The sequence below is a fragment of the Brienomyrus brachyistius genome, unplaced genomic scaffold (genome assembly GCF_023856365.1).
Source record: "Brienomyrus brachyistius isolate T26 unplaced genomic scaffold, BBRACH_0.4 scaffold36, whole genome shotgun sequence".
NCBI classification, from domain to species: domain Eukaryota; kingdom Metazoa; phylum Chordata; class Actinopteri; order Osteoglossiformes; family Mormyridae; genus Brienomyrus; species Brienomyrus brachyistius.
This window is the reverse complement of record NW_026042311.1, coordinates 2290622-2317475: the sequence shown is the minus strand read 5'-3', so window position 1 is coordinate 2317475 and position 26854 is coordinate 2290622. Positions and strand designations below refer to the sequence as shown.

The 26854-nt window shown below is 45.4% G+C and overlaps 1 protein-coding gene across 8 annotated transcripts in view; it reads right to left on the bottom strand.

The window, feature by feature from the left end:
- LOC125721986 (NACHT, LRR and PYD domains-containing protein 12-like) overlaps positions 1-17402 on the bottom strand; it is a 30898-nt gene extending 13496 nt beyond the window's left edge. For 3 of the 8 annotated variants that reach the window (XM_048998229.1, XM_048998230.1, XM_048998228.1), the window contains exons 1-6: positions 17308-17402; positions 7538-7644; positions 7246-7324; positions 5557-5825; positions 5371-5411; positions 3387-5097 (exon numbers count right to left, since the gene is read on the bottom strand). In XM_048998229.1, coding sequence (XP_048854186.1) covers positions 3387-5097; positions 5371-5411; positions 5557-5825; positions 7246-7269 — 2045 coding nt within the window. In that variant the 5' untranslated portion in view covers positions 7270-7324; positions 7538-7644; positions 17308-17402. Of the gene's footprint in view, positions 1-3386; positions 5098-5370; positions 5412-5556; positions 5826-7245; positions 7325-7537; positions 7645-8529; positions 9212-17307 lie in introns of all 8 variants that reach the window. The other 5 variants (XM_048998223.1, XM_048998226.1, XM_048998224.1 and 2 more) reach the window with 4 other exon arrangements.
- Positions 17403-26854: the final 9452 nt, after the last annotated feature.

Sequence of the window (26854 nt, the reverse complement as noted above, 5' to 3'; positions counted from 1 at the left end):
GGGGTTCATTGATTTCTTCTGGAATGGGCACCACTGGCTCCCTTCGGGGATTCTTCATTTGCCAGTGTCTGAGGGAGGGCAGGGCCTGGTTCATCTGCTGAGCGAGGTCAGGGGGATGAGGCTCCAGTGTGCACAGACACTGCTTTACAGCACCGAACACCTGCCGTGGATGCATGTGGCCCTCGCCCTGCTCCGCAGCTGCGGAGGCCTTGCATATGATAAACAAATGTTTTTACTTCCTGGAGATGCACTTCAGCTTATTGGAGTGAGTGGTTTTTATGCTGCGGTGCTGAACGCTTGGCGCTTGTTCCGGGTGGCACGGATGGAGAATGACCACTATGGCCTTGAGGAACCATTGTTTAATAATTCCTTTTTTTCCTCGCGGCTGGAACTTACTAACTCAGTTCATAAGATACTTGTGGAGTTGGGGGTCACAAGGGTAAAACATATTTTACATGCTGAGCCTGGACACTTTTTGTCACCTGACTCACTTGCTACCCAAGTGAGGTTCCGGTCTGTGAGGCTGCTTGGGAACCTTTTACATGCACTTGAAGGTTTTGTCCCCCCAACCTTTCAGGAATATTTACAGTGGGTTCCGGGTCGAGGTGCGACCTGCCCTTCCTTCCCAGAACTGTGTGTTACCCCCTTGGTAGCTGTTGATCACAGTGACACTGGTCACATACTTTCCTTCTGGTACTTGCTGAATATCTGGTTCTCCCTGGCAGGGAGGAAACTCCTGTACCATGTTGCCGTTAAGTCTTTTTTCTTTCATGACCTGAAAGGGAGGCCAGATACGAAGTGGAGGCCCATTTGGCTGTGTAGGATCACACATGCACATATCACAAAGTTTAAATTCCAGGTGGCCTGGTACGAGAAGGCACACATCGGCCTAGGCCTCAAAGGGGGGTTCGTGACCCCACACACACAGACAACAAGGGAGGCCAGCACTCCAACTTTAATTGCTCAAAGTTTTAACGACCTACAGACAGCAGAGTGGACCCCAAGGACAGCGGTCCCTTGACTTGGCACACAACCCCCTCCCCAGACATCCTGCCTTACATACCACTCACCGAACACCCTAAAGAAAGTTTCTTTTAAGTTTGGCTGTTGTATATCTGTATATTTATTTACCCATAACTACTAGTCTCAATATACAGATAGGTTATGTTTGTAATGTGTCCTAACTTTCAAAGATTCTTTTTCTTTGGCTGACTAACCTTCCCCCCTTTTTCTTTTCCACATTCCTCAGCAGCCCATATCGGATCTTTGTATTCTACCATGCCTATGTAAGGGTAAGATGTGCTGTTGAAATGAGAATATGTCATATAATGTCTGTATAAAGGGTAACCTCAGATTGAGGTGCAACCTAGACCACTTAGACCAGGGACTGGTGTGAGTAATATAACATTATAACATAATATAAGTAATCATTAATTAATCATTACAGATGGTATTCGGTGTGAACCGCTAGGCTGGTGTGGCATGTTTGGTATCAAACCGATGGAAAATCACTCCAGTTTTACACCACTTCAGCCTCTGTTCATTGAGTGCTCACAATAGTCTCTGCCTCTGTGCGATTTGGCTACTAAGCTCTAAAACCTCAAACTCGACTGAAATATCGTGAGACTCTCTCTCATTGGCCATGAGGGGAGCTTCGCTACTGATCGTTTACATTACCTGCTGATGCAGCTCGCTGGACAAGCCTTCAAACCCAGGTTACTAAGCGATACTGGTAACTAGTGAATCCCATGTAAGTCTCACATTCACTGACTCACGGGGATTCGCAATTGAGTTTGGAGGAACCAACCATTCAGCATAACAATTAAGGAATAAACATCATTAAATAATGATTAATTCAAATGTAATTAATTTCAAAACATATTGGTGGAGATATTAAAATTTACCTGAGCTAAATATTCCTACAATGGTGTCCCTCAGGTATCAGTGCTGGGCCCACTACTGTACACTGTATATATTGGTCACATTATCAGAAATCATGGTGTTGGGTTTCATTGTTTTGCTGATGATACACAGTTATATATATCTGTTACGCCGGATGATGCATCACAGCTCTCGGTTAGAAAACTGTCGACTAGATATCCGGTGCTGGAAGGCAAATAATTTCTTTATGTTAAACACAGAAAAACAGAAGTACTGTTAACTGGTCTGAAGGCGGTTCGAAATAAGTTTGACAACCTCAAGCTTGGTGGTCTTCCTACCCAACCTGACACAGTGGTCAGAGATCTTGGTGTTCTGGTTGATTCAGATTTATGTTTCGATGCTCACATAGAAAGCATCACTAAAGCTGTGTTCTATCATGTACAGAACCTCGCCAAGCTTCGGAAGATGCTCTCCTTTCATGAAGCGGAAACACTAACACCTTTATAACTTCCAGGCTAGATACTGAGGAACTTCGTTACATGGAGTCACACAAACCACCTGCAACTCAACACCTCAAAGACCAAGGAACTGGTTGTGGGCTTCGGGAGGTCCAGAGAAGGTCCACTGCCGGTTGAGATAGAGGGGGAGGAGGTGGAGGTGGTCAACAAATACAAGTATCTCGGGCTATGGGTGGACAACAAACTGGACTGGTTATGCAACACAGAGCACCTGTATAAAAAAGCCCAAAGCCGACTGTACTTCCTCAGGAGACTGAGGTCTTTTATCTCTGCAGGAAGCTCCTGAGGATGTTTTACCAGTCAGTGGTTGCTGGAGTACTTTTCTATGCTGTGGTGTGTTGGGGGAGCAGCACAGCAAAGAAGGACTCATCCAGGCTGGAAAAACTGATCAGGAAGGCTAGCTCTGTGGTCAGCACGAAGCTGGACACTATGGCGACAGTGGCAGAGAAAAGGACACTAAAAAAATTGCTGGACATTATGGACAATGCTGGGCATCCTCTGCACACGGCCATAAACAACCAGAGGAGTCTGTTCTGTGACAGGTTGCTTCTCCCAAAGACAAGAACCAACAGACTTAAAAACAGCAGTTTTTAAATGACAGCAGTCATCCGGAAGCTCCCAGCTCTGGGCTCCATCACATGAACACGCCTGCTGACAATAACACTCACATACCACTGATACACCCTGTGGATAAAGAGCCCTCACTGTTTCTATAGCAGGTTAGGATGCTGTGCTGTGATCAGAAGGCAGACTGGATGGGAATGGAAACGTAGTAACAAACAAAAAGTGACATCACTACCTTCAGTCATTATAAAGTCTGAGGTCAAGATTAGCTACTGCTATACAAACAGCTATAGCTATGATTATCAAAATAAAACTCACTTATTAATCCATGAGGAGAAATATATAATATATATTACACATTTCAAACAATATTCATGTATTACTACCAGACCAGACATGATTTCCCATCCCCACGTCACTTACAGAGCCGTCCTGGAGTTCTTGACCACAGGCAGCAGCCTACAGTGCTCTTCATCTGATCTGATGTATTTCTTCAGGTCAAACACATCCAGCTCCTCATCTGACATCAGCATCACAAAGGCCAGAGCTGAGTACTGTGCAGGCGAGAGGTCATCTGCTGAAATGTTTCCTGAATTCAGATATGTTTGTACTTCCTCTACTAGAGAATTATCACCCAGTTCATTCAGACACTGGAACAGATTGATGGTCCTTTCGGGAAATAAATTATTCTTTATTTTCTTCTTAATGTATTTGACTGTTTTTTTAATGTTATGTAAGCTAGCTATGGTCTCTCCCAGTAGCCTTTGTAACAGAGTCTTACTGCAGTCTGTTGAGAGGCCCAGGAGGAAGCGGAGGTAGAGGTCCAAGTGTCCATTCTTGCTCTCTAATGCCTGATTCACTGCAGTATTCAGCAGGTCAGCTGATGAGTTTGACAGAAACACATATAAAGCAGCGAGATACTCCTGGATGCTCAGATGCACAAAGCAGTACACCTTCTCCTGGTACAACCCATACTCCTCTTTAAAGACTTCTGTGCACACTCCAGAGTAAACTGAAGCTTCAGTGACATCAATGCCATTCTCTGTCAGATCTTGCTTATAAAATATGAGATGGCCTTTCTCAAGGTTGTCAAAAGCCAATTTACCAAGTTTCAAAAGGAATTCCTTGCTGTTTTCATTTAGCTTGCTTTCATAGTTTTTCATATACTTGTCTTTTTTAAAACTTGCCTGATGAATCAGGAAGTGTGTGTACATTTCAGTCAGAGTCCTTGGAATTTCTCCCCTGTCAGTCTCAGTAAAAAGCCTCTTAAGCACAGTGGCTGAAATCCAGCAGAACACAGGTATGTGGCACATGATGAAGAGGCTCCTTGATGATTTCACATGTGTGATAATCCTGCTGGCCAGGCTCTCATCACTGAATCTCCTCCTGAAATACTCCTCCTTCTGGGCATCACTGAACCCTTGTATCTCTGTCACCCGGTGGATGTACTCAGGAGGTATCTGATTGGTTGCTGCTGGCCGGGAGGTTATCCAGCGGAGAGCGGATGGAAGCAGATTCCCCTTAATGAGGTTAGTCAACAGCAGATCCAGTGACATTTTCGTTGTTACATCAAACCAACTCTCATTGTTCCGAAAATTTAGAGGAAGGCGACACTCATCCAGACCATCAAAGATGAACAAGACTTTGTACCCAAATAACTCAGTGGATTCAAGTGATTTCAGTTCTGGGACAAAGCGGTGAAGCAGTTCAATCAGACTGTATTCACCCTTAATCAAATTCAGGTCCCGGAAAGGAAGAGCAAATATGAAGTGAACATCTTGGTTTGTTTTTCCTTCTGCCCAGTCGAGAATAAATTTCTGCACAGAGACTGTTTTCCCGATACCTGCCACCCCTTTAGTGAGTACAGTTCTGATAAGTGTCTCACGCCCACATAAGGCTTTAAATATATCATTGCACGTGACTGTAGTATCTTCTCTTCGCCTTTTCTTGGATGCTATTTCAATCTGTCTCACTTCATGTTCATCATTGACTGCTCCAGTCCCACCTTCAGTTATGTAGAGTTCTGTGTAAATCTCACTGAGAAGTATTCGCTGTCCTTCCTTAGCTTTCCCTTCATACACACACTCAAATTTCTCTTTCAAGGAACATTTTATTTTGTGCAACATGAGTTGACCTGAAGAAAAAGGAGAGGAAAATGCAAATTTTCACCACGATCTTGACTAGAATGGGAGGAAGGATATATAACACACAGACACACGCACGCGCACACACACACAAACACACACATACGCACACGCACACACACACACACACGCACACACACACGCACAGATACAAACACACACACGCACTATTTCACTGTGATAAATGAAACTTTAAATTTCACCTCATACATATTTCTTTCTGAAACACCACATACACGCACTGAACAGCATAAAGCTCTTACTCGTCTCCAACATGTCACTCTGCTCACTTCCTGCTTGGTTAACCGAAATAAGGAAGAACTTCAAATTCATTTCTTTCTTCAACATCAGTATTAAACAAACTCTTCATCATTTCTCTATATAATATATTAGTTTTTCAAGAGCTTAAAAAATGTTACATTTTACATGAAATGTTAAAAATATCATTACACTTCTGCAGGTCTTCCTTCAGTCTCTGAGCAAGGTCATTCAAGTTCATCTTCTTCAGTATCTCAAGCATGACTTTGAGAGCCCCGGCTTTACTGTAGGAATTCATCATCATTTCGGCGAAGTCTGTTCTGCCCAAGGTTTTCATCTGACCCTTGGGAAGGGGCTTTAACTCTTTATTCACTGGGAGACGCAATTTAAACTCCTTCAACTCTTCATCACTGAGATCCTTTAGATAATCCAGCAAGAGGTCAGTGAGCGAGGTCTGGGTCTGCAGAAGTTGGAGATGTGTTTGTGAGATGTCACAAACCTGTACATGGTCACTCCCACAAATACACTGTCCTTTCTGTTAACAGAAGGCAGGTTTCCTGCTCACAGTCTTATGTGGCTGCTGGAGACACCTGCTATGATTCATTCATTACTATAAGAAGCACATGTGTGTGCTTATGTTCTGCATCATTATTAAACCTTTATTTAACCAGGTTAGACTCACTGATTTTCAAAATCTCTTTTGAAAGACGCGTCCAAGATAGACAGCAAGAAAAATAGTTTAAGACCCAACAGATCACATTAACACAATGATAGCAAAATCAGCATAGACTAATATACACTAACACAGCATCCTATATTATTATACATATTTATGATTGAGTTATTCTGTAACATTATGTGTGTAATATTTGGTGCAGTGCGGTATGCTAAGGAAGTAGCTTGGGGAAGAGCACTGCTGAGAGTGAGCTTTTTGTCTGATAAGTTATTCTGTTCTGTTACAGTCCGTCTGTAACATTTGGTGCAGTGCAGTAAGGAAGTAGCTGAAGGAAGAGCACTGCAGAGAGTGAGGTTTTGTCTGATAAGTTATTCTGTTCTGTTACAGTCCGTCTGTAACATTTGCTGCAGTGCAGTAAGGAAGTAGCTGAAGGAAGAGCACTGCAGAGAGTGAGGTTTTGTCTGATAAGTTATTCTGTTCTGTTACAGTCCGTCTGTAACATTTGGTGCAGTGTGGTATGTTAAGGAAGTAGCTGAAGGAAGAGCAATGCAGAGAGTGAGGTTTTGTCTGCTTAATTATTCTGTTCTGTTACAATTCGTCTGTAACATTTGGTGCAGTGTGGTATGTTAAGGAAGTAGCTGAAGGAAGAGCAATGCAGAGAGTGAGGTTTTGTCTGCTTAATCATTCTGTTCTGTTACAATCCGTCTGTAACATTTGGTGCAGTGTGGTATGGTAAGGAAGTAGCTGAAGGAAAAGCACTGCAGAGAGTGAGATTTTGTCTGCTAAGATATTCTGTTCTGTTACAGTCCGTCTGTAACATTTGGTGCAGTGCAGTGCAGTAAGGAAGTAGCTGGAGGAAGAGCACTGTAGAGAGTGAGGTTTTGTCTGCTAAGATATTCTGTTCTGTTACAGTCCGTCTGTAACATTTGGTGCAGTGCAGTAAGGAAGTAGCTGGAGGAAGAGCACTGTAGTGAGTGAGGTTTTGTCTGCTAAGATATTCTGTTCTGTTACAGTCCATCTGTAACATTTGGTGCAGTGATGTAAGGAAGTAGCTGGAGGAAGAGCACTGTAGTGAGTGAACTTTTCGTCTGTTATTTTCAACAACCTTCAGCTGAAAATAGTTACTCAGCTTAAGTTCTCCTGCCTTTCAGTGTCTGGTATTCATGGACAACATGCATCACAGACTGAAATGTTATAGCCAAACCTCTCCATGGGAATGGTGATCCATCGCTTAGATGATTATGGTTGTATATAAACCGGTTCCCGTGTTTCACAATCTGACTCTGTAATAAAAACCAAAAGTAATGTTAGCTTTATATTCAATAGTCAGTTCACCAACTGTCAACCATAGCAGCCTTCCAACTATATGGTCTGTAGGGCTGTATATGTCACAGGCCAGGATTAACAGACTACATTACCCAGACTGCTCCTGTCTTCGTCTGAGTTTGAAATTCCCTTGCTTTGAATTGTTTGCACCTGTCGGTTTCATTACTCACCTTATGTGTTGGGGAAGATACTCACAAAAGTACTCCATTACAAACAGAGGTGGAAGATGCAGGTCCACAATGTACAAATCCAGACGATTTTGTTTCAACCAACCACACTGAAAATAAAAATAATTTTTTCTCATTTGAATCATGTACAGTGGTTCCACACACCTAAAATTTTGAAAACGAATAATTCTTCTTAAATTAACTTTGTTGTCTGAGAACAGAACATTTCTCACATTTTCTCGCATCTAATTCAACTGAATTGGTTTCCTAGACGGCATTACATTATTTATCAGGCCTGAGAGAAGGTGACAGCTCCCCTAGTGGCAATAGGAGCGCATCTCCCTAGAGCTCAGATTTTTACTATACTAAATATGGACGGGCTGCTTGATACACCATGTTGAATCACGTGTCGAGTTTTCAAAGCAATAGTGCTTGGAGGCCCCACACTGAGCTTTACCTTGGAGGGTGACTCATATAATAAAGCATGCTGTGCTTATTTACACAGTGCCCTTCACCTTTGTATTGTTCAGTTACATTCCCACGTAAAAAATAAGTCTGTCTTGTACTTCCAGCTGTTTCGTTGGTTGCTTTTACTGCGATAGTGTTTGATATTACAGCTATTCAGTACATAAATATGAAAAATGTAAGCAAGAGACCCACGTCTCCAGTATGAGAGCATTTCCATTTACAACCGCCCACGAAGGTTATGTGTACTGGCAAGCACATCCCCCATCTCTATACACTGGCCCATAGATATCTAGCTCTACCAGCAACCTCTGTGCTTTGTGTCCGTATCTTTTCAAAAGTTGAGGATGTCATTTAAAAGGGAGCAGGTTCAGTCCCAGTACAGCAGAACAAATCAATTTCCTAAATAAAACATGTAAGTCAATATCTGCGTATTTGTGTTTTTCAGTTTGCATGTACAGTACTCAGTAAGACAAACCCATTAAACCTCGACTTTTGCATCTCTTGTTAAGTCATAGTGATCCTCATACATGGAAAGTTATGCATATGGCCAGGCAGTTTGAGGATGATGGCGGAGGAGAAGATCTAGGTACAGTCTTGCCTGCCAGCTGTTTCACTGGAGATGTCACTTGTAGGAAAGAGGAAGCCGTTAAGGCAGTGCAGCATTTGTCATGGTTCCTGTGGGATTCCCACCAAACCAGCTTTTCGTTCCTGAGTTCCTGCATATCCAGACTCTCCAGTGGGGACATCCCTCCCCTTTCGCCTGTCATCCCGGGATCCAGTGAACCTGAACCCTGCTTGAACAGTGTCTCTGGTTGCCCACCATGCTCCAGGTTATCTGCAGCTTTGCTGCTGCCTCTTCTATCTATGTGCAAAATGAGAATCCCTGTCGAGCTCCAGCCGGGTTGCTGCAATCGCTTCCTGCACTCACTTCCCGTGGTTCCATATTGCCCTAGATTTCATCATTGGATTGCCTCCATCCAGGGGTTTCACTGGGGTCCTCACAGTGGTGAACCGCTCTTCAAAGGCTGTACAGTTTGTGTAACTAAGTTACCTTCAGGTAAGGAGACAGCTCAGCTCCTTCTTGATCATGTTTTCCGACTCCTTTGTCTGCCGACGGATGTCATTTCTGACAGGGGTCCGCAGTTTTGCAGGGGATCTTGTAGACTGTTCGTGATTCCCTCAGTCTCTCTTCAGGGTCGCAGCCTCAGACTAATGGACAAACAGAGCGAGTCAGTCAGGATTTAGGGAGAATGATATGATGGCTGGCCTCCCGCTCTCCAAGCACCCGGAATCTCTGCTTGTGTTGGGCTGAATATGCAGATAATTCACTCTCAGTGACTTCTATAGGCCTGTCCCCATTTCAGTGCTGTCTGGGTTACCAGTCCCCATTGTTCCCTGCATTGGAGGAGGAGGTCATGGTCCCGTCAGTTCATCAATTCCTGCACTGCAATCGATGGACCTGGACACTGGCTTGGAGGTCACTGCTGCTCTCTTAGCAGCAAATGGCAGCTTTTGCATCAGGGACCTGTCACAGGAACCATCCTTTCGGGTGGGTCAGCGGGTTTGGAACCTGCCTTTACATATCAGTCGTTGCTGTCATATCAAGCTGGCTCCCTGTCTCGTGGTTCCATTCCCCATTACGAAGGGTGTCAGCCCCACTGCAGTGAATCTGAAGGTGCCAGTGTCCATGTGTCAAATCCACCCTACGATCCATGTTTCCCTGATCAAGCCCCACGCCGTCAGCCTGCCTCTGTGCAACCTGTATTTTTTTAGTGCAGCATCTTTCTTGAAACAGACCAATGAACATGGAGCCATGCCTGCCTTCTGCACCCTGGCAGGACGTCGAAGCTGAAATTATATAAAACTCATTTTATATATTATTCGGCAAAAGTTATTTTTTTGACTCCATTATGTAAATTTATGAATGTGAAATTTTCTGAGCAGCTGTGAATAAGGCAGATCACGCATTATGTCCATTTAAGGTGGAACGGATTTTGTAAATAAGAAAGCAGCCTGGTAACCTTTAGTAGGTACTCACTGGCATACGGCCTGGTAGCTTTTAATAGCTACTCACTGGCTCACAACCTGGTAGCTTTTAGTAGCTACTCACTGGCTCACAGCCTGGTAACCTTTAGTAGGTACTCACTGGCTCACGGCCTGGTAGCTTTTAGTAGCTACTCACTGGCTCACAACCTGGTAGCTTTTAGTACCTACTCACTGGCTCACAGCCTGGTAACCTTTAGTAGGTACTCACTGGCTCACGGCCTGGAAGCTTTTAGTAGCTACTCACTGGCTCACAACCTGGTAACCTTTAGTAGGTACTCACTGGCTCACAGCCTGGTAGCAATTAGTAAGTACTCACTGGGTCACAGCCTGGTAGCTTTTAGTAGGTACTCACTGGCTCACGGCCTAGTAGGCTTTAGTACTGTAGGTACTCCCTGGCTTACGGCCTGGTAGCCTTTAGTAGGTACTCACTGGCTCACAGCCTGGTAACCTTTAGTAGGTACTGACTGGCTCATAGCCTGGTAGCCTTTAGTAAGTACTCACTGGCTCACAGCCTGGTAGCTTTTAATAGCTACTCACTGGCTCACAGTCTGGTAACGTTTAGTAGGTACTCACTGGCTCACAGCCTGGTAGCCTTTAGTAGGTACTCAATGGCTTACGGCTTGGTAGCCTTCAGTAGGTACTTACTGGCTTACCACCTGTACTCGCGGCACGTGATTTTAAACTTATGATCTGTTCTGTAATTTTGTAACTTTTTTTCAGACTGCAGTAAACTGCAGATAATTGAATCCATGGACCCTACTGTAACTCTAAATTAATAATGCAGTCAATTTTAATACCTGTGAATATCGTATTTGGCACATTTTAAGGCCTAAAATTCAGAGGATTAGATTACAGACTTTTTATGGACCCACAGAAACCCTGTATATGATTCGCTCCATGTCAATTGAAGTGTTATCCGGAATAATACCAACGATGAGAGTCTTCACTCAGATCTTCAACAGATCCCTGGAGCTGTATGAAGTTCCCACCTGCTTCGAACGCACCACCACAATCCCGGTTCGCAAGAAAGCCTTCATCACTGGACTGAATGACTACAGAGCTGTCGCCCTGACATCACTGCTCATGAAGTCGCTTGAACGTCTGGTGTTGGCCCATCTGAAGAAGGCCTCAGGACACCCGCTGGACCCCCTGCAGTTTTCCCACCAGGCACACATGGGCGCAGTGGCTCGGTGCTCTTCATTTCAGTGTTTCATGTGGAAGTGTGTGATAGTATTGCTACTTCTCATACATTTTGCCGAGCCGACAACATCTACAGCCAGCACGACCTTCTCAGGTTTGGAGTTTGCGGCACATCGTTCCCGCAGGCAGGTGACAGAGGCAGCAAAGGTGCTCCTCTCCCTCTACTCCTGCCTCTGAGCTCCATGTTCTCTGTGTTCCTCTCCCTCTACTCCTGCCTCTGAGCTCCATGTTCTCTGTGTGCTCCTATCTCCACTCCTGCCCCTGAGCCCCAAACTTGGTGGTTACTACCGACAAGGCCGTGATTGTTGGTGATTTTAATATTCATATGGAAAATGATAGTGATCCATTAACAAAAGCATTTACTACCATTCTTGACTCTGCCGGTGTACGTCAGAATGTAACTGGGCCGACTCATGCCTGTAACCACACCCTGGACTTGATCCTTAGTCATGGTGTCATGGTAGAACACATATCAATTATCCCTCAGAATCCTCTACTTTCGGATCATTACCTTTTAACATTTCAAATACAACATAACCCCCCTAAGGCCCCAGGTCAGAGGTACAATACTAGACGTTCTATAGCCTCATTATCCGCCGCAACTTTTCTCGATCAGCTCCCACAGTCCTTCAACCTTTTCTCTGAAGCGTCAAGTGTAAATGAACTTGAACAGGTAACCGTGAACATGGTGGGATCATTTCGTACCACTCTTGATCATGTAGCGCCACTCAAGAAAATAAAACATAGAGATAAGAAACCTGCCCCCTGGTACTCTGACCGTACACGGGAACTTAAACAAGCTTCACGCAAGCTAGAACGCAAATGGCGGTCAACAAAACTAGAAGTTTTTAGATCTGCCTGGAAAGAGAGCCTGTCTAAGTATAGACAAGCACTAGTGACTGCTAGGTCTATGTATCTCTCTAAACTAATAGGAGAACAAAACCAATCCTAAATTCCTGTTTGAATCTGTATCTAGGTTAACAAAGAATCCTTCAATGTTAAACTCACAAGTCCCAGAAGCTCTTAGGAGTGATGACTTTATTGCGTTTTTTAATAATAAAATAACTACTATTAGACATACCATCACTAGCACGCCCACAGCTGCACACAATCACCAATATTCTGTTAGTGCTAGTGCTATTAGTACTAATGGTAACACCTTTGATTGTTTCTCTCCTGTAGTGCGGACAGAACTCCTTAAGTTAATTTCCTCTGGCAAACCCACTACTAGCCTTGTTGACCCAATACCCACCAGTCTACTTAAGGAAATCGCACCACTGATTAGCACTACATTGTTAAACTTGTTAAACTCATCTCTTAGGCTTGGATATGTTCCTATATCTTTTAAAATGGCTGTTATTAGACCTATCCTAAAGAAGCCAAATCTTGAACCAAGTGACTTAGGACACTATAGACCCATCTCAAATCTTCCCTTCATTTCTAAAATTCTGGAGAAAGTTGTTGCTCACCAGCTGTCTTCCTTTCTTCAAAAAAATAATGCTAACGAACTATATCAGTCTGGTTTCAGACCCAATCATAGCACAGAACCGGCCTTAGTCAAAGTCATGAACGACTTGCTTATGGCTTCCGACCGTGGCTGTATATCGCTATTATTCTTACTGGATCTAACTGCAGCATTCGATACTGTAGACCATAATATTCTTCTGGACCGGCTGGAAACATTGATTGGCATTAAAGGGACAGCACTCCTGTGGTTTCGTTCCTATTTAACTGATCGTTACCAGTTTGTCCATGTAAACAATGAGTCATCCAAAGCCACTAAAGTAAGATATGGTGTCCCACAGGGATCAGTGTTGGGCCCACTACTGTTCAATCTATATATGCTACCACTTGGTAACATTATTAGAAATTACGGTATTAATTTTCATTGTTATGCTGATGATACACAATTGTATCTATCTGTCAAACCTAGCGACGCATCCCAGCTCTCTTCTTTAGCCGACTGTCTGCTAGACATTCGTTGTTGGATGGCAAGGAATTTCCTCATGTTAAATACAGAAAAAACTGAGGTTCTTTTAATCGGTCCTAAGGATGCTCGTAATTAGTTTGTAAACCCCAACCCTAGCGGCCTCCCTACTCAGTTTAAAACAGTGGTCAGAGATCTTGGTGTCCTGGTAGACTCCGACCTCTGCTTCAGTGCTCACATAAATAGCATTACCAGTACAGCATTTTACCATCTACGGAACATAGCCAAGCTTCGGAAGATGCTTTCCTTTCAAGATGCAGAGAAACTAATACATGCCTTTATAACTTCCAGGTTGGACTACTGTAATGCCCTCCTTTCGGGTTGTCCATCTGGATCCCTACATAAACTTCAGTTAGTACAAAATGCAGCAGCCAGAGTTCTCACAAAAACTAAAAAATTTGATCACATTAGCCCTATCCTGTCCTCCCTGCACTGGCTACCAGTCAAATCTAGGATTGACTACAAAATACTGCTATTAACCTACAAAGCTCTGAATGGCCTTGCACCACAATATCTTAATGATCTTCTGGTCCCTTACAACCCTTCTCGCCTACTTTGATCACAAGGAGCAGGATATCTATTAGTTCCTAGAGTAGACAGGACTACGGCAGGCTGCAGAGCATTCTCTTACAGAGCTCCGCAGCTGTGGAATGGTCTCCCGGCGGATGTGCAGGATTCAGGCACACTCTCGCTATTCAAGTCTAGATTAAAAACGCACTTGTATAGTTTAGCGTATAGGAAACCTAGTTCTAGTTCTAGTTCCAGCTAGTCGCTCACTCCCAGTTAGACTAACAGTATGAGGTGAAGAGCTGGGTGGGGATCGGTGTCCTTGGCTTTGGATAAACTGATCCGTCAGTGCTGTCACTCTGGCCGTACACTAGAGTGCTGATGTTCAGGGAGTCCCCATGCCTGTGTTCCCGCCTGTCTCTCCCTCTTTCTCATGCTGCTATAGCCAGATCTGCCGGAGCCTAGATGAATATTGCACTCAATCATTTTGCTTGCACTGCCTCTAGTTTCCTCAACTCTGGCTAATACACTATTTTCTTACTTCCTCCCCCACCCCTTCTGGGGTGTGCTGCCTGGAGAACCATAACATCGAGGAATTTATGCTTCTGCTGCCTGCAAGACCACTACCTCCACTTCCGGCAACTACCCTCCAGCCTGCCTGCCCTTGGCTCACGGATGCCTCTCCTTCCTCCCCCACTGTTGATCTTGCCATCATGCATTAAGCACCCCGTGCCTGCACCGGTCTGCCCCTGTATTAGCTTAAATTATATAATCTTGTTTTGTTTGACTCTTCTGCCGGCCCCTGGAGGATGGGCCCCCCCTTTGGGTCTGGTTCCTCCCAAGGTTTCTTCCTCTTAGGGAGTTTTTCCTTGCCACCATTACCTTTGGCTTACTCAATGGGGGGTCTTTATGTGGCAGAAATGTAAAGCGCATTGAGACAATGTAATGTTGTGATAATGCGCTATATAAATAAAATTGCATTGCATGTTCTCTGTGTGCTCCTCTCCCTCTACCCCTGCCCCTGAGCCCCATGTTCTCTGCGTTCCTCTCCCTACTACTCCTGCCCCTGAGCCCCATGTTCTCTGTGTGCTCCTCTCCCTCCACTCCTGCCCCTGAGCCCCATGTTCTCTGTGTGCTCCTCTCCCTCTACTCCTGCCCCTGAGCTCAATGTTCTTTGTGTGCTCCTCTCCCTCTACCCCTGCCACTGAGTCCCATGTTCTCTGCGCTCCTCTCCCTCTACACCTGCCCCTGAGCCCCATGTTCTCTGTGTTCTCCTCTCCCTCTACTCCTGCCCCTGAGCTCCATGTTCTCTGTGTGCTCCTCTCCCTCTACCCCTGCCACTGAGTCCCATGTTCTCTGTGTGCTCCTCTCCCTCTACACCTGCCCCTGAGCCCCATGTTCTCTGTGTTCTCCTCTCCCTCTACTCCTGCCCCTGAGCCCCATGTTCTCTGTGTTCCACTCCCTCTACTACTGCCCCTGAACCCCATGTTCTCTGTGTACTCCTCTCCCTCTACTCCTGCCCCTGAGCCCCATGTTCTCTGTGTTCCTCTCCCTCTACCCCTACCCCTGAGCCCCATGTTCTCTGTGTTCCTCTCCCTCTACTCCTGCCCCTGAGCCCCATGTTCTCTGTGTGCTCTTCTCCCTCCACTCCTGCTCCTGAGCCCCATGTTCTCTGTGTTCTCCTCTCCCTCTACTCCTGCCCCTGAGCCCCATGTTCTCTGTGTTCCACTCCCTCTACTACTGCCCCTGAACCCCATGTTCTCTGTGTACTCCTCTCCGTCAACTCCTGCCCCTGAGCCCCATGTTCTCTGTGTGCTCCTCTCCCTCTACTCCTACCTCTGAGCCCCATGTTCTCTGTGTACTCCTCTCCCTCTACCCCAGCCCCTGAGCCCCATATTCTCTCTGTGCTCCTCTCCCTTTGCTCATGCCCCTGAACCCCATGTTCTCTGTGTGCTCCTCTCCCTTTACTCCTGTCCCTGAGCCCCATGTTCTGTGTGTGCTCCTCTCCCTCTACTCCTGTTCCTGAGCCCCATGTTCTTTGTGGTCCTCTCCCCCTTGCCATACCACACATTCAGACAGCACGTCCTCTCACAAATCTCGCTTCTTTACCTGACACCTTCTTCCTGCTCCATGTTTAGCACTGTTCACTGGGTTAAACATGAGCATCATATTAGCTTCTGTGTAATTACTGCAGTGCCATGATAGTCACGAGTAATACAAGATTCAGAGCGTGTGCTTCTATTGGTTACGCCTGTTCTGCTTCTGTTTGCTTTCAATTGAAGGACAATTTACTACTAACCCTGATCGTGTGTATTTGGCCTTGCTTATACATTCGTATCTGAAAACAGTTTAAAGTGATTTATTTGAAAACATCATTGTAATGCTGGACAGTATTAAGGTGACTGAGTGATCTGTAATTATGACTGACCAAAATACAACCTGTTTTCATGAGTAGGATAAGTAATGCATCAACACAATGACAAAACATCTTTAGTGTGTAAAAACACAATGAGAAATGTTAATTCGGGTGAGGAAATACATAACTGCTTTGAAAATTGTTAAGAGTAAGGAAAGTAAGGAGAATGACATTCCTGATATGTATGAATGTGGTGTGTGAATGGGTGAATGTGAGGCATAAAATGTAAAGTGCTTTGAGTACTCGAAAGCGCTATATAAATGCAGTACATTTACCATTCCTGATGTGAAAATTTTGTCAAAGCAATTGAGAAAAACTGTAAAATACTAATATTTAAAGTCATGTTACCATTTACTGACTGCAAATCCCTATACATTAATGGCAGAACCCCTAAACGGAATGTCACCATTTATATATTATAAGAAAATCTCACCATTTTCTTACAATTCATGAATACTGGATACAGACAACAATGTTAACACAAAGTTTAAACGCTCAGTATATACAGATACTCAGGCATGTTGTTTCATGTGAGGATTTAAAGGGAACTCCCTTAATTGTTTTAAAGCATTGTTGCTATCATCTGTCCTCTTACGTGCTGGGATTTTGTGCTCAGGCTGGTCAGACACGTCCAGCAAGCTCTCTATCAACGGATATATGTGTGACATGTATAAGCATGAAGAAAAGAAACCCCTCTGTCTGTCACTATTAGCAGACTGTTCTACTCAGGGGCGATTCAAGGATTTGACTCAGGGGGGCTCAGCCATCCTGAAGAAATACGAGACTCTCTACAGGAATCACTGTTTTTCTGGGGGGGCTAAGACAAAACACAAGGCAGCTGAACCTGCACCCCCCTCCCCCCAAATAGGGTCTAGAACCGCCTGATGTAGTAATGTACTGTGTAAGTAAGAATACCCTACAAATCAGCTGACAGAGGAACACTAAGACACACGCAAAGAGAGTTATGGCTAATAGGAACATTCTTATCTGACTAATTATAGATTATAGTGCTGATAAAATAAATTCATAAAAGTTTTTTACATTTTTGTTACTTGAATCTTCAGCATTCCACACTTCTAGCCCTCAAATTAAAAACAATAAAGGCTATTAAAATAACTGATGTCATTTTGCTAAATTTGTCAGTCTTACCTTGAATGGTAACCGGCTGGGGAGGCAGACGTACAGTATGTAGGTGAGACTGACGTTGTAGAGAGAATCACCGCTGTTAAGGTGCAGCGATTTCCTTATTCTGCAGGTAAGGGGCGGAGCAGCAACAAACACTATCAGGTTAAAAAGTTAAAATACTTTTTAAAGTTATATTTCGAATTTATACTTTCGAATTTACTTTGTACTGCTTTCTTTTTGTACTTTATTTTGTCTTGCTTTATAGAGCTGCTCTTCTTATACTTGAAGGAAATAAAATGCTTTACTTTGCTATGAGATACAATTTATTTTAGTATGTTACAAAAACTTAACAACTGGCTGAAATGAGCTGTTTTGTAGGGGTCACATTATCTGTCTATGTCCCAATCGCCTGTCCAACAAAGGGTCTGCAGCTGTGAGGAAAAGTGGGGGGGCAGATAACAGGACCATGATTAGTGCTAGTGTCCAGAAAGTTGTGGGATTGAATCCTGTGGCCGGCTGAGTAATAATATAAAAGATGAACCTTTGAGCCTTAATCCCAGCTGCTCATCGGGCGCTTCATGCTGGCCGACCCTGGGCTCTGACCCCAAAGACTGTGTCTTACACAGAAAGCAGGACTGGGATCTATGTCAGTGCCTAGATGGTTGTGGGATTGAATCCTGTGGCCAGCTGAGTAATCATATAAAAGCTGAACCTTTGAGCCTCAATCCCAGCTGCCCCAGGAGTGCTGCATGCTGGCAAACCCTGGGCTCTGACCCCAAAGGTTGTGTCTAACACAGAAAGCAGGACTGGGATCTATGTCAGTGTCCAGATGATTATGGGATTGAATCCTGTGGCTATCTGAGTAATCATATAAAAGATGAACCTTTGAGCCTTAATCCCAGTTGCCCCAGAGTGTCTCTCACACAGAGAGCAGGATGGGGTACATGAAACCGAGGGAGTTCCTGTCCACCTTATTCAAATGGAAAATTAAGCTTATCCTCTCTTTCAGAGAAAAAGTGACACATTACATAGTCATACAGTGTGTCTTTATGTGTTTGGTAAAAGCAGCCAAATCCAGAACCTTCAAGTTTCTTCAAAAGTCTCGAGTGAGATTACATCTATTAGGGGCGGAGTGTGTGTCTCACGGTCAATGTGAACAAATGTGAACTGCTTGTCTAGTGGTTGAGTCATGGCAACTGGACTTCTCTCTGAAAGGTAGAAACGTTTCACTGCTCGTCCAAGCAGCTTCTTCAGTCTGAGGAAGGTTGTCAGTGTCCACATATCTATCCTCCTGGGTAGTTTCACTTCCCACCTGCTCTAAGTTGGCTTGTTGAGTGAAACAAAGGTCTGGGGGGGGGGGGGGGGGGGTTGTGGGTAGATGTAACCGCCACAGCTTAGCAGTCCCCTAGGTGTGAGATGGGTCTGATGAAAGGGCTTGGTTATCCCATACCTGTCGGGTGAGTCGGAAAAGCTGAAAAGGATTTTTGGGAAACATCACATTCCCGTCCAGGAGGAACTGCTAAGGTGTGAGACAGAGACTTGTCCACCCCAAAGGTCTTGCCCATGGTCTCTGCAACAACGGAGTACTGAGTGTAACCTTGTCTGCATACCAGCTCTACATAATGTACTGTACAAGGCAGGGTGTGAACAAGCAAATGTGCCTGCATTTCATCATCTCCCACTTCAGAGACCCCTGACACATACCTACCACCTGACACTGTGTCTCTGCCGGATAGACTGTCAAATTCTCCAGTGATAGCAAAGCAAACCAGTGTGGACAGCGAAAGACCCAGTACTGTCACTGGTACAGAGGTATGTGATGCAGGACTGGAAAACTGAAAATGAATCGTTTCGCCCCAAGATGGCGGCGCGCTAGGTCGCAGCGGGCACTCCGGGTCCAACACTTTGGTGCAAATGTGTGTTTTTTTAACTAAACTCCACACCAAACACCGCCAACATGTGCATTCGTGATCTCTGCCTGCTACGCGGATCGGGCCTCCAGACCACAATGCTGCCTGATGCCAACGGCCGGGGGAGGAGACATCGCAAGCGGTGTGCGAGGAAGCGGAAGTGCGGCAAGCGAGCGGGGGTCCATGCTAGGCTAAAAGGTAATGCTAGCCGGCCAGCGATCCCATCCATCTTCCTCGCTAATGCCCGGTCCCTGGACAATAAAATGGACTACATCCGACTCCAGCAATCCACCCAGCGTGAGTTTAGGAACTGTTGTGCTTATGGTTTTATGGAGACATGGCTCAACGACAGCGTTCCGGAGACGGCTACGGCTATTAGGAACATGCTAATGTACCGTAGTGACCGTGATGCTTCGCTCAGCCACAAAGCATGAGGCGGAGGGATCTGCATTTATATCAATTCGGACTGGTGTGTGAACGCTGCGCTGATCTCGAACCACTGTTCACCGCTGCTGGAGTTAATGACAGTCAGATGCAGACCTTTTTATTTACCGAGGGAACAGTCCCGACGGACTGTTTATCATCGCTGGGGACTTTAATCATGCAAATCTCACGACAGTTCTCCCAAAATTCTAGCAGCATGTGGACTTTCCGACAAGGGGGGTGAACACGCTGGACTGTGTTTATACAAATATCACAGGCTACATCAGTAAATGCATTGAGGATGTCACCATCTCCAAGAACATCACCACACGCTCCAACTGGAAGCCCTGGATGACTATGGAGGTGCGCATGCTGCTGAGAATCCGTGACATCGCCTTCAAATCAGGTGACCAGGCTGCCCTGAGAACAGCGAGGGCCAACCTGTCCAGGGCCATCAGAGCGGTGAAGCGTGCCCACGCCCAGATACTACACAGCCACTTCAAAGACACTGGGGATGTTCGGCGCATGTGGCAGGGCATCCAGGCCATCACCAACTACAGGGCATCTCCACCTGCCTGTGATGGTGAGGCCTCCCTTCCAGACGTGCTGAATAGCTTCTACGCACGATTTGAAGCCCAAAACATCATGGCAGTGAGGAAGTCCATCCCACCTCCCAACGACCAGGTGCTCTGTCTGACCGTGGCTGATGTGAGGAAAACTCTGCTTAGAGTCAACCCACGGAAAGCTGCTGGACCAGACAACATCCCTGGTTCTGTGCTCAGAGGATGTGCAGAACAGCTGGCGGATGTTCTCACAAACATCTTCAACATCTCTCTGAGCACCACAGTCATCCCAACATGCCTCAAAACCGCCACCATCATCCCCGGGCCAAAGAAGTCTTCAGTGTCCCGCCTCAATGACTATCGTCCCATTGCACTCACACCCATCATGAAGTGCTTTGAGAGGCTTGTCATGAGGCACATCAAGTTCCTACTGCCACCCTCACTGGACCCCCTGCAATTTGCATACCGTCCCGACCGCTCTACGGACGACGCCATCACCACCACCCTTCATCTGGCCCTCACCCATCTGGATAAAAAGGACACTTGTGTGAGAATGCTGTTCATAGACTTCAGTTCAGCATTCAACACCATCGTTCCTCAGCATCTGATCGGGAAGCTGAGACTGCTGGGCTTAAACACCTCTCTCTGTAACTGGGTCCTGGACTTCCTGACTGGGAGACCTCAGTCAGTCAGGATAGGGAGCAACATCTCCAGCACCATCACGCTGAACACAGGAGCCCCCCAGGGCTGTGTGCTCAGCCCTCTACTTTTCACGCTGCTGACCCATGACTGTGCAGCAATGCACAGCTCAAACCATATAATAAAGTTCGCCGATGATGCAACTGTGGTGAGTCTGACAGCTGGAAAGATGCTTCCATTATTTCCATTCCACATTTAATATTTCGGAATTAGGTTAAATGACTGATATTTTAAACTATATTTGTCAAACACTGCGCCCACTAACAGGTGAATAACATTGATTACCTGGTAATAGTGGCACCTGGTAGTGGGTGGGACCTATTAGGCAGCAAAGACACAATGTGTAGGATATACTGGGATGCAGAAAAGTGGACAAGCTTAAAGATTTGAGAGACAAGGGCCAAGTTGTGATGGCTTGATGATTCGGTCACAGCATCTCCAAAACTGTAGGGAAATACATGAACGGGTGACGGAGGCTCATTACATGGCAGATAGTACAGCAAACCTTCAGAGGTCTAGAGGAATCCACGCCCTGATGAGTCAAGGCTATTTTGGCGGTAAAGGTGAGCCTTGGCCCCACCATGAACCTGCTGACCACTGCAGGACCATCTCACAAGAGCTGGGGGTTTGGAGACGCTATGAACCAGCTCTCTAGCCATCACCAAATGGCCCATGTCAAAGTCACTCCCATCCTTACACTTGCACATTGTTTCTGCTTCCAACACATCAGCTTCAAGGACAAAGCGTCCACCTGCTGCCTAATATAACCCCCCCACAGCCAGATGCCACCTTAACCAAGTAATCAATGTTATTCACTTCACATGTTATGGCTGATCAGTGTATAACCTCTGTATCTGTTACGTTTCAGACTGTTTTGCTGCATTGTGCAGATTAATATACTGTGTTTATAATACATTTCAAAATTTCCCAAAATTCAGCACATTGTCAGTTTCACTGGCCAACACACTGATCATCGTAACATCATCAAGTTCTTTAGCCAAATTAGGTGTGCTGGGCAATGGGAAACCTGACACTGCAGTACAGTGAATCATGCAGCTGCACTGGGAAAATGTAAAAACACATTTTACCTCCAAGGGCCACTGTTCTCCCACCTTTTTTCAGCAGTCTTACACGTCTGTACACACATAAAATATGTTTGCACATATACTGTACTGATCCTGAGAGGATTAAGATGGCAAAAATATCAATTGGGCTGGTGATTGCACAATATTTTAGAAGCTAAATTATGAAACGTATTACTATATATATTACACAATGATAAGGTATAAATACAGAAAAGCTACATACTGTTGGAGTGAAGCTGAAGTCCTTCCTGTCTTCTAGACAATGGAATCAGTAGAAATGAAGTTTTTCCACAACATGAGAAGCCAGGAAAGTGAAGCAGAACATGAACAGGAACATTATTCAGCCTTGGCTGACTAGGTCTGTATTCCGGACATTACATCCATCCATCCATTTTCCAAACCGCTTATCCTAATGGGTCGCGGGGGGTCCGGAGCCTATCCCAGAATCAATGGGCACGAGGCAGGGAACAACCCAGGATGGGGGGCCAGCCCATCGCAGGGCACACTCACACACCATTCACTCACACATGCACACCTACGGGCAATTCAGCAACTCCAATTAGCCTCAGCATGTTTTTGGACTGTGGGGAGAAACCGGAGTACCCGGAGGAAACCCCACGACGACACGGGGAGAACATGCAAACTCCGCACACATGTGACCCAGGCGGAGACTCGAACCCGGGTCCCAGAGGTGTGAGGCGACAGTGCTAACCACTGCACCACCATGCCGCCCCGGACATTACATTCATGATTTAATTTGACTGCAAGGGGCTTGAAGAATTTTAACTTGCTTGCAGGTTCCCTATGTACAGTATGTATTACCTTTCCTGACCTTCGGAGGTCCTCCCTCCTGTTTCGGAGCATTTTTAAGGCTTTTTTCAGAATTTCCTGCTCTTTGCCGACGAGGCTGCAGGGAAACTCTGCTGTGACCTTGAAATTACATGAAATATTCTGTTAAAACACTTTATTTGGTGATTGAAAATTTAAGCCCTCATTGGGCTTTATGTGGTAAAAAAGTAAAATAGAGAAATTAAACTGTTTGATTAGAAATATTGATTTTAAACAATTTTATGAGGTACAGCTTTTGCCTATGACAGGGTTCCAGTCAATTTCTGCTCCCTTGCAGGCAGTGGTCCACATTTGTGATGCACCCAGGGATGATCTTACAACAGCCTGGTGGAGACGTGTAGAAAAAAGAAAGATATCAGTTTTGCACCAAAAACGTTAGAATACAGAGGAGTGCAGGTGGACATAGAAGGAGCAGAATGAATGGTAGCAGTATTTCTGATGTGAGAACCACTTATTCTGCTGATTCTACTTCCACCTGCACTGTCTGTGTTCTAACAGCTCTGTCCACTGTAGTTTCTATTTCCAGGACTGTGTGATACTTACACTGAATCTCTTTTGTTCAGGTGTTGCCGCTGATTTCCCTGCTTATTTTTTAGGAAGTCTTCTGCTTCCACTCCAGACTGATTGAGGGAAAGACCATGAAACTTAATATGATATATTCTGTAACCATGACCTGACATGACCACAAAAAACACAGAGCTTGCTATCAAACAGACAGTTTACTTGCCTTTAGTTTTAAAATGGAAATTAGGGATTTCCTCAGTCTGAGGTTTTTGGGGAACAAAAGGTAAACATCTTGCTCCCCAATGTCCACAAAATCATCCCCTATCACACTTTGTTCTTCATGGTAAAACACAGAGAAAATAGATTAATCCACATGACTGTAACTATAAAACCTAAAATATTATGGCCACATAGAGGTTGATAAAATAACAATGATTATGAATAAATTAATAATAAAACCCCATAATATAATTAAGGCACGCAGAGTGAGCACATAGCAGGCATAGCAACAGTAAGTAAGGCGGACAAAGGGGCAACTGAGAAGACTGCATCAGCAAATTTAGCATATTTCCCATAAACACAACACTGACAGGAGTTATCAATTTAGCATTACCATATACAGTACAGTACTGTGCAAAAGTCTTAGGCAGTCCAAGGAAATGTCTAAAGCTGTTTGTCTGGGTATCAAGTGTACTTTGGCTTAGAAGAAAAAATACAATTTAACATTAGAACGTGTGCAAATTAAGAGTAACACAATAAAAAATAGTAATAATTTCTTCTGTTTTCTAAAAAGTTACTGATATCTAGTTGGATGGCTAGATGAACACCGCTTCAGTTCCCAAACTTCTCCTCAGGGGCAGCTCAGCTGTTCCATGATTTTGTTAAATTTTACCAACAGCTCAATTAAATAATTAAATATATCGAAAAAGCACATGTGGGGTATTGCCTGAGAATGTTTGACATCAGTGCTGCGAATCCAGAAGTGTGATGGATGTGGGGTGAAAACTGTTCCTCAGCCAGGCTGTGCATGTGTTCAGGGTTCTGTAGCGTCTATCAGATGGCAGAGTCGTAAAGAGTTTGTGTCCCGGGTGGGTTGGGTCCTTGATTATTTTCTCAGCTCTGCGGCTGCACCGGGTGTGATGGATTTTTTCCAGTGACGGAAGCTGGGTGCCAGTGCTGTTTTACTGATACGCTGCAGGGTCTTGCTGATCTCCAAGGTGCATCCAGAGTACTACGCAGTGATGCAGTATGTGATCACTGACTCTATGGTGCACCTGTAGAAGTTCACCAGGAGCTGCTGTGGAAGACATGCTGTCTTCAGTCTCCACAGGAAGTGGAGTCTCTAAAGTCCTTTTTTGGCAATGGCTGAAGTGTTTGTGGTCCATGACAGATCACAGCTGATCTGAACTCCCAGGAATCAAAAGCTCTGAACCACCTCCACCTTTTCACCACCGATGCTGATGGGGTGGTGGCCCCCGTGCTTCCATCTCCTAAAGTCCAGGATCATTTCTTTCATCTTTTTTGAGTTCAGGGCGAGGCTGTTGTCTCTGCTCCAGCGCTCCAGGTTCCCGACCTCTTCCCTGTAGGCTGACTCGTTGTTTGAGATCAGGCCTATCACAGTTGTATTGTCTGCAAACTTAATGATGATGTTAGAATCATGGGTGGGTTTGCAGTTGTGTGTGAATAGGGAGTAGAGGAGGAGGCTGAGCACACAGCCCTGAGGTGTTCCAGTGTTGAGAGTGATGGAGGTTGAGGTGTGGTTACTCATGCGCGCTGTCTGTATGCTGCTGGTCAGAAAGTCCAAGACCCAGTTGCACAGGTGTGTGTGCAGTCCAAGGTTGTGCAGTTTGATGGCCAGCTTGGTGGGGGGATGGTGTTAAAGGCGGAGCTGTAGTAAATAAACAGCATCCGCTCGTAGCTGTCCTGCTGCTCCAGGTGTGATAGGGCACTGTGGAGGGCCAATGTCATGGCATCCTCTGCTGACCTGTTTGACCGGTAGGCAAACTGTCATTGTTCCAGGGAGGGAGGTATGTTTTTCTTGATGTGTGCTAAGACCAGCCGCTCAAAGTACTTCATAACAATGGGGGTCAGGGCCACTGGACGGTAGTCGTTCAGGTTCCTGACCACTGCCTGTTTCGGGATGGAGATGATGGTGGCAGACTCAGGAGGGGACAGTGGCCTGTTTCAAGGAGATGTTGAACAGACTGGTGAGGACTGCGGACAGCTGACTAGTGTATTCAGGGTATTCAGGGGAGCCTCCTGCACAGTCAACCTGGTATGATGATGTTTGGTGTCCTTGTCAAACCGAGCGAAGAACTGGTTCAGATCATCAGGTAGGGATGAGGTCGCTGTGCTGGTTTGATGGGTGTTGTTGCTGTTATAGTCGGTAATGGACCTGATTCCCTGCCACATGAGCCGGGGGTCGTAGTTGCCGAAGTGCTCCTCGGTTTTGTCTTCGTAGGAGCGCTTTGCCTCTCTGATGCCTCTCCTCAGGTTGGGCCTGGCTGCTGAGTAGGCTTCTCGGTCGCCGGTGTGGAAAGCCTCATCGCGTGACTTACGCAGCTTTTGAACTTCCCTGTTCATCTATGGTTTACAGTTGGGGAAAGTGAAAATGTCCCTGAAAGTGGTAACAGTGTCCATGCAGAAGTTTATGTAGAAAACAACAGAGGATGCATATACATTTAAGTCGGTGTGGTTGTCCTTTGTGGATTCCAGTTTAAACAATTTCCAGTCATCAAAACACTCCTGTAGTCTGGTCATGGCTCCTTAGGGCCAGACTCTGATGGTCTGTACAGTGGGCTTTGTTCTGGCAGTGAGGGGTTTGTATGCAGGGGTCAGGGACAAAGAGGTGTGATCAGGCTGACTGGTGTGGGGGGAGGGGGACGCTTTGTAAGCGTTTGCTATGTTGCACATGATCCAACGTGTTATTTCCTCTAGTTGGAAAACCAACAAACTGGCAGAATTTGGGTAGCACAGTTTTGAGATTGGTGTGATTAAAATCCCCCGCAATGATCAATGCAGCGTCTGGGTGGTTGTTTTGCAGTACGTTTGAAGCATCATGCAGCTTAGCGAGTGCTAGCTTGGCATTAGCTTGAGGGGGGATGCAGACGGCGGTGAGAAACACTGATGAATTCCCTCGGTAGATAAAACGGTCTGCACTTCAGCATAATAAATTCCAGGTCTGGTGAACAGTATTGTTCTCTAATGTTCGTATACGTACACCAAGAGTTACTCACATAGATGCACACGCCGTCGCCTTTGTCTTGTCTGGATTGAGCAGTGCGATCCACCCAGTACACAGTCTGGTCAGCTAACTTTATAGGCGAGTCGGGGATGTTAGCATTCAGGCAGGTATCCGTGAAAACTGAGGTGCAACTGTTCAGCTTTTGTGACAAAATCTTCAGCCTCAACTCATCTATCTTGTTAGCTATAGACTGGGTATTCACAGGCTGGGTAGAGGAGCTTTGTTCGGGGAGCTCTTTAGCCTAGCATGAATGCCGGCTCTCTTACCCCATGTCTGCTTTCTCTCCCATATCCG